The sequence below is a fragment of the Poecilia formosa genome, unplaced genomic scaffold (assembly GCF_000485575.1).
Source record: "Poecilia formosa unplaced genomic scaffold, Poecilia_formosa-5.1.2 Scaffold481, whole genome shotgun sequence".
Lineage (NCBI taxonomy): Eukaryota > Metazoa > Chordata > Actinopteri > Cyprinodontiformes > Poeciliidae > Poecilia > Poecilia formosa.
In genome coordinates this window covers 181,564-189,692 of record NW_006800420.1, presented here as the reverse complement: position 1 = coordinate 189,692, position 8,129 = coordinate 181,564, and the positions used below count along the sequence as shown (strand labels likewise).

Below are 8,129 nucleotides of genomic sequence, written 5' to 3'. Positions count from 1 at the left end.
TTCTTTTAAAGCCGTGCTCCGATCGTTGCATCGTAGTATACGTTGATCTGGAAGATGACCGTTGAACCCAGAGGTTAGCTTGTTAGCTCCTAGCCTTTTCTCGTCCTTGATCGCAGTCTTAACAACAATGTCACTCTTGATCAGGTTGAATAGAACAAAACATAGAAGTTACAGACATTCCTGGATCAAAAAGAGAACATAATGTTGGCAAGGAGGACTGAAAATTGAAATCTGTGTCTCAGCTACATCACACAGCGACTGGTCCGGTCGCCATCTTGGTCCCGCGTCAGTAAAGATACCCAGTTTTGAGTTAAGGCGGCCATTGTCTGACGTCACTGTGAAAAGGGTCTATTACAGCTGATGGAGAAAATCTGGGATCCACTCGCCATGTCTGCTGCCAGGTTCTACGCCCAAAATGTTCCTCTGAGGTCAGAGTGGAGGTTCTGGTTCTGTTGACCCGGTTGTCTCCCTCCAGGACTACCGGGTGAACATCTTCCTGCGGCAGCAGTGGAACGACCCGCGGCTGGCGTACGCCGAGTACCCTGACGACTCTCTGGACCTGGACCCGTCCATGCTGGACTCCATCTGGAAACCGGACCTGTTCTTCGCCAACGAGAAGGGAGCGCACTTCCACGAGGTTACCACCGACAACAAGCTGCTGCGCATCTTCAAGAACGGCAACGTGCTCTACTCCATACGGTGGGTCCAAATCTCTCAGATTACAGTAGATTAGATTAGAGCAGGGCCGGCCCAAGGCACATGACTGAGGGCCTCCACACCACTAGGGGGCCCCCAAAAGCACCAAGCTAGCAAGATAATTATATACATGTAGTTAAAATAACACTGAAAAAGGCAACGTTAATGCTATTACCATGGAAAAACACTTTCCAAAAAGTATATAAAATACTTTTTATATTGTTTACTGTAAATTTATTGTTTATTAGCTGATGTTACTTTCAAATAGTTAAGATAATATAACTCATTTAAATACCGATCTGCATTTCAAAATCTAAATAATTTTCTTTGGTTTGTTTCTCATATAAAGTTAAATGTAGCAGCCATCATAACACTGGGATGATATAAGCTAATCATAAATGATGCTAATGCTAACAGCAGGAATTATCAAGTGTCTGGTGCTAACGGGTTGGGGGCCTAAATGAAAATCTGCTTAGGACCCCAGGAAGGATTGGGCCGCCCCTGGCACAGCGTTCCTTACTCCTGCAGGAAGTGAGCGTTTCCATGGTGACCAGGTGGCTCTACATGGCTGTGTTCTGCTGTGACGATGAATCTGTGGGGGAATATTCTTTAGCTGCACTGTGAGGCTGCAGCGCCGCATCAACTTGCATGATTACCCAAACAGAGCACAGCGACCCGAACGGGCCGGGATAACATGCGACACGTTAACCGCCCTGGGCTGTGGGGACACGGCACATACATGAGATTAAACATTTAAATACTCCGGGAAAAAACTTACTGCTATAAAGGGAATTTCTGTTTAGGAGTGATGATCTACTCTACGGAAACTCTTTTGTTTTTCTAAATACAATTAAAACATATTTTATTGTACTTCTATTTTATTTTATTGAATTTTATTAAACATATGTAATAAAATGTATTTTATTCCTGACAAATTTTACACATTGTTTTTTTTTCCTTTCCTCTCATGAGCAAAAACATTTTCTTAAAGGTGAAAAAAACTTTTTTTTTTTTACTTGCGCCTGACTTTATGCTCCGCCATTCCCACCGGTTCTGTTCAGCCCGCTTTAATCCAACTCCAGTCCGTCTGTCTAGTCAAAGTCCAGTTCAGTTGGTAAAATGTGAATGCTAAGTGACCTTTGACCTCTGGTCCTCCAGACCTCGGTCTGGGTTCAGTTTGAATGTGAACGCCAAGCGAACTGGAGACCTCTAAAAAAGCAGGAAGTGGACTACAGTGCAGGGCATTCTGGGTAAATACAACCAAAGCTAACATGCTAGCCCAGCGCTAGCAGCAGAAATGGCTCCTGGTCTTTAGCGAAAGACTAAAGAGAAATCTTCCAACCGCTAAAATCTGACGCCTCCATCTTGTTTGCATCTGGTGAAGAAGGAAGTTGCTCTCAGTGTCTTCAGAGGTTTTTGTGTCATTTCCTTCAGTGGTTCTTGGTGCAGCGCCCCCACAGGCCAGGAGGGGAACAGGTTGGTTTGACTCAGAGCAGAGAGAAAAATGTAATCAGATTTAGAAAATGTATCTTCCAAACGTTGATCCTCAGTCCAGATGAATCGGTTTCATCTCTTCTGTTCTCCAACATGGAGCCTAACTTAACCCGTTATCTCCTTCTTGTCCTGCAGACTGACATTGACACTGTCGTGTCCCATGGACCTGAAGAACTTCCCCATGGACGTCCAGACCTGCATCATGCAGCTGGAGAGCTGTGAGTCCTATGAAACCGCCTCTGTGGTCAAGAGCGCGCTGCGCCGCCACTGTGTTTCGTCATTCGCTACATTAAGTTCTGGTTCTGAACGTGGAAATGCTACTGACCTCCCTGAGGCTGCAGGGAGGTCAGTCTGAGCGACGGCTGGAGCAAGCCTGGAAAAACCTGGAAGAGTTTGGAAAAACCTGGAGAAATTTGGAAAAACCTGGAAGAGTCTGCAGAAACCTGGAAGAGTCTGGAAAAACCTGAAGAAATTTGGAAAAACCTGGAAGAGTCTGGGGAAAAAAAATTATGAAACCTTGAAATTTCTGAAAAAAAAACTTGAAAGAGTTTGGAAAAAACATGAAAAAAGCTGGGAATTAATATTCTTTTGGTTTGCATGGGTTGGGAAATTGTTGTCTTCGTTTTGCTTTGTAACATGGAGCAAAAGGAAGAAAACAACTGAAGATTGAACTTTCTAGAGATTTTTCAAGCCCAGAGGACTCCAAAGCCTCGCTGATCAGCCACAGGCAGCAGGTTCGAACCGGCAACCCCCGAGTCTCACTTCACTCAATAAATCCGTTTCAGCATGAATGAGCAGAACCCGTCCTGTTGGTGCCACAGTCAGAACTGCAAGAATAAATAAATTCAGTTTATTCATAACAGAACTGAAGCTTCATCAGTCCAACAGGATCAGAGGAACGTCTGGAACCGTTGTGGAAGCAGAACGGGGCCGTGTTGGATGTTGGATGCCTTGTTAACTTCTGCTCTTATTTAGAAACGTTTGTTTTTATTAAAATAATCCATTTTAATCCCAGTCAGACTCAGCTGTCTGCTGTAGTTCAGTCTGGAAACGCGTCACTTTGCTGGGTCAAACCAGAACCAGCAGGTCCTAGCGCTTTTCATCAGGTGCTCATGATGATGATGGTGCTGACATCACACATTATTCTAATGAAAATCAGGTAAATTTTTAAACCTGGTGGTTGGTGGAACCTGACCCGGTTTCCTCCTCAGGCATTTGGGTTTTAAGATCATGTGAAGTGAAGGACGCCGCCGCTTTAAGGAGCTGCAGGCGCTTCCTGCTGTTCGCTTTCATCTCTGCACAAACTTCCTGTTCCCTTTTGGATCAACCTTCAGAACCAGAACCAAGTGCATCCATAATGCATGGCTCTGGAGCAGAACCAGAACCACCACCCGGCTCCTGGAAGCCCGCGCAGCAGGTCCAACAGAACTCTGGGTCGGGTCAGCAGAACCACAGCAGGTCCAACAGAATCAGAGCAACAGGAAGTCTCATTTCAGGTTGAGCTTCGTTCTCACTTCCTCATGAGAAACAAAAAACTACAAACATGGAGGACGGAATTGTCCTGGAGGTTTTAAAGTGGGACTAAACCACCAACCAACTGGTTTTCTGCAGATAAAATGTCCAAGTTGGTCCTTAAGGGTTTTATCTTTGTTTCTCTGCAAAGTGTGACATTTTCGTCTCAGTGCTGCCCTCTGTGGCAAATGTTGGTACTACAGTTAAATTGTCCTATTGTTCCAACAGTCCAGTTTGGTGTCTACATCACTCAGAACCATGTTCTGGTATAAAACCATCTCACTTAGACACGCTCCCTGGTGGCGAGTCTGGAGCTGGGCTAGAAAAACATGGCTAAGTTTGGTAACAGTGTTTCTTTTTTGAAAGTTGCTACATTTGTTGCTTTTTTGAACAAAGAGTTGCTAAATTATCAACAACATTGCTAGGTTTCCCACAGCCCTTCTTGTCCTCATCTCGACATTTAGCCACGTCCCTCATTTCTTGACTCCGCCCACTTTTCTTGAGTTTTTCAAAATTTGTCCATTGGTGTAGTTTTTGCTTTCAGAGGTTCTCACTTTTGAGATTGTTTGACCCGCTTCTTCTGCCTTTTCCAGTCGGCTACACCATGAATGACCTGATCTTCGAATGGCAGGAAAATGGGCCGGTCCAGGTGGCGGAAGGCCTCACGCTGCCGCAGTTCATTCTGAAGGACGAGTCGGACCTCAGATACTGCACCAAGCACTACAACACCGGTACACACACACACACACACACACACACACACAAACAAACACTGGTTTACAGTAAGACTTGGGACAATTGGTTTCATCATCACTTATGGGGACCTCCATTTCAATTGACTTCCATTTATTCCTACAACCTAAACTTAGCCTAGATTTAATTTACACATAACTCCCAACCTCATGGTGTCCCAACTTTTTGCCAAGTTCAACATCTTAATGAAATTTCTGAAGACAAAAGTTCTGTAAATCATTGTAGATTAAAAACATAAAAAGCATCTCACAGGTTTGCCAGATTTAAAACAATAACAACAAACCATTTCCTAATTTTTCAGGTTGCTCATTTTTATTGTGTATTTTTAGTAACATGAACAGGCTATGCCCTACTTTTGCTTGACTTGACCAAGCGAATAAAATAGCCATATTTAGGCCTGAATTTGAGTAAAAGCCACTGGATGTTTTCTAGTCTCTTTTACTATTAAAGTAAGTAAAATTCAAAGCAGAAACCTGGATGAATACTTTGTGTTGTTAAACATATTTTCCCTTGTAAGATGTTCAATTGTCACTGACAAAGGCCTGGCATCAGTGAAAATGTCTCCTCCAACATCGTTTTTAAAAGTTTTTCTGCATTAAACCATCTGGCAATATGAATTTAAGCAGTTCTAGAATTGTGATGCGGGCCACGCAGAATTGTTCCAGCGGCTGCAAATGGCCCTCAGGCCGCATTTTGGACAACCCAAAAACAGTATGGCATGTGTTAGTAAGATGGTCCTTACAGTGTATCAAATGCAAAGCCACACACACACACACCGCCGGGCCACCGGTGTCAGAACCAGCCAGCTGCCAGGTTCTATCCGTTCCGTTGGTGCCGCCGGCTGTGAGGAGAAACGGTTTCCTGACGCCCTGGATGATGATTTTATCAGATCCGATCAGAACTCAGGGATAGGGCCGGCATGGACGAGGTGTCTGTGACCTCTGGCCCCACACGGTGTCAGTGGCGGTTTGGTTCTGTGGTTAGCGAGCCGGCAGTGGGAGGAGGTCCAGCAGAACCATCAGCTCAGTTCAGGCAGAAAGCAGCAGGCGGTTCTGGTTCTGTCACAAACGGTTTCATTCCATTTGTTCCAGATCCGCAGCTACACGCTCACAAAGTTAACAGATTCTCAGAATCTCACCGGACCGGTGGGGAACTGTTTGTAAAGTTACACAGTAAAACATTAACAGCAATAATTTGATTTATTTAGCCTCTTATAAGAGAAAAAAATAGGTGTTAAAGTCATATTTCCACCATATCACTCATTCATTTGTGGATGTCATCTTTTTAAACTAAATATTTAATTCACAAATTAAATATTTAACTGAACTGAATGAATAAACAAGGAAGCCAAACTTTAATAGCTGCTCAACCTAAGAGTGAATCAAACATGAACCGGAACGGTTCTGACTCGACCGCAGGGGCAGATGTTGCTACAGTGGCTAACTGTTCAGCTAAAACATTGAAAATATCCAAAGGAAAAGAAACAATGATAAAAATAAAACATTACCCGAGAGACGTGTATAGTTCTGTTTGCCTCCAGAACCTCTTACTGAAGCATTTCTAACCCAACATTAATGCTTTAATCTGGAGTGTAACCATGGTAACCGCTGGCTGCATTGCAGGTAAGTTCACCTGCATTGAGGTCCGGTTCCACCTGGAGCGGCAGATGGGTTACTACCTGATCCAGATGTACATCCCGTCCCTTCTCATCGTCATCCTGTCCTGGGTCTCCTTCTGGATCAACATGGACGCCGCGCCGGCCCGCGTAGCGCTCGGCATCACCACCGTGCTCACCATGACGACGCAGAGCTCCGGCTCCAGAACCTCGCTGCCCAAGGTCGGTACCAGTTCTACTCAGGTTCTGATGTTCTACCTGAATGTCTGGATGTGTCGGATCTTTGGGCCGACCCCCGTCCATGGATCCAGAACTGCCACACCGACCCGCTACCGAGCCAGCCCCAGGAATAAGCAGACTGAGCTGCTGTTTTGGGCCCTGGATTATTAATATTCATTTTTATATTAATATTAATTAATTCTAGAGCTAAACATGAAGTTTTTATTTAAATAACCTTGAAACTGTTTAACTGATTTAAAACTGAAGGAAAAATCCAGAGAAATATTTTAATGTCATGACTGTAATAATTTCTGCTGCTTGGGTCCAATATGGAGTCCTCCGTTTTGGACCCAAACACAACGGGTCCACAGCAGAGGACTCCATTTTGGAGTCCAAATGCTTGAACGACTCCAAGCAAAATGGGAGATATTTAAAATTTGTTAGGTAAGTAGCAAACTAAATAGTTAGTTAACAAATTAATTATTTACTTTCCAAACAAAACATTTAGCTCAGACCTACATATTTAGCTTCTTAACTACATTTATTTTTAGCTTTCTAACCAAATATTTTGCTTATAAGTGAATTTGCTGGCCATTGAGCGAATGTGGACTATCAAAATAAAAGCTGGGTTTTGCAGACCTCGGTATAAACTGGTGCTGGCTGAATCAGAAATTGTTTTATCTTTATCATTTGGACTCTTCTGCTTGGGTCCAAACTGGAGTCCTTCCCGGTCCTGATGAAGCTGATCTGGTCCAGAAACCCGCCGGTTCTGCCAGGGTGATCAAAACTTCAACAGAACAATGCTGTAGGTGTTCGTCTTTTAAACCCAGGTGTATGTAAATATCTGAGCCAGGATTTATTCATCCAAACTGCTGGTCCAACAGGAACCAGAACCGTTAGCTTCCTGCTTCCTGCACAGCCGCTGCCTGGCCACTAGATGGCGGTGTGGAGTCATCAGAGTCTGAACCTGAAGGAGCAGAAAGTTCTGACTCCTCTGCTTCTGACGGTCCACCGGGCCGGACCTCCAGAACCGTCCAGGAAGCGTTGGCTCCTCTCTTCCTGCCCTGCTGGAGCGTGAGCGGCAGTCTGTTCTGCTTCTGTTGCGTAACTCCGCTGCTGCTGCCGGCGGCCTCAGAGCGGTTAGGAGGTTTCTCATGTTCCCGCCGCTGAGCAGCACTTTGCACTCCAGGATGAACTGAATCCATCGCTGCAGGAGCGAAGCTGCAGCTTTTTCTCTTTTTATAACAAAAAGATAATAAAACAAGAAAAAATATATAATTATACTAATTTAGAAAAAGAAGCTGCTTTCATTTTTAAAAGATAATTCTAGGAAAATGTAACTCATATAATTACAATAATTATTAAAAAGAAGCTACATCTTTGTTTTTTCTTATAAATTTGAGTAATACAATAAAAATTATTTTAAAAACAAGCTTTGTCTTTTTAATTTAAAGAAAAAATAAACCTTAAACTACACTGACAAGGGTAAACAGGTCACCATCTTATAAAAATGTAGTTAATTTAATACAAGAGGGAAGTGTGTGTTGGTGTCTAACTGTGTGTTGGTGTCTAACTGTGTGTTGGTGTGTCTGTGTGTTGGTGTCTAACTGTGTGTTGGTGTCTAACTGTGTGTGTTGGTGTCTAACTGTGTGTTTGTGTCTAACTGTGTGTGTTGGTGTCTAACTGTGTGTTGGTGTCTAACTGTGTGTGTTGGTGTCTAACTGTGTGTGTTGGTGTCTAACTGTGTGTGTTGGTGTCTAACTGTGTGTTGGTGTCTAACTGTGTGTGTTGGTGTCTAACTGTGTGTGTTGGTGTCTAACTGTGTGTGTTGGTGTCTAAC

The 8,129-nt window shown here is 43.7% G+C and overlaps 1 protein-coding gene across 3 annotated transcripts in view; it reads left to right on the top strand.

Moving 5' to 3' along the window:
• Positions 1-8,129, top strand: part of glra3 (glycine receptor, alpha 3) — a 38,688-nt gene that overhangs the window by 26,705 nt on the left and 3,854 nt on the right. For all 3 annotated transcript variants that reach the window (XM_016664367.1, XM_007578479.2, XM_007578480.2), the window contains 4 exons: positions 476-699; positions 2,326-2,408; positions 4,296-4,433; positions 6,078-6,292. In XM_016664367.1, the coding sequence (XP_016519853.1) occupies positions 476-699; positions 2,326-2,408; positions 4,296-4,433; positions 6,078-6,292 (660 nt within the window). The remainder of the gene's footprint in view (positions 1-475; positions 700-2,325; positions 2,409-4,295; positions 4,434-6,077; positions 6,293-8,129) is intronic.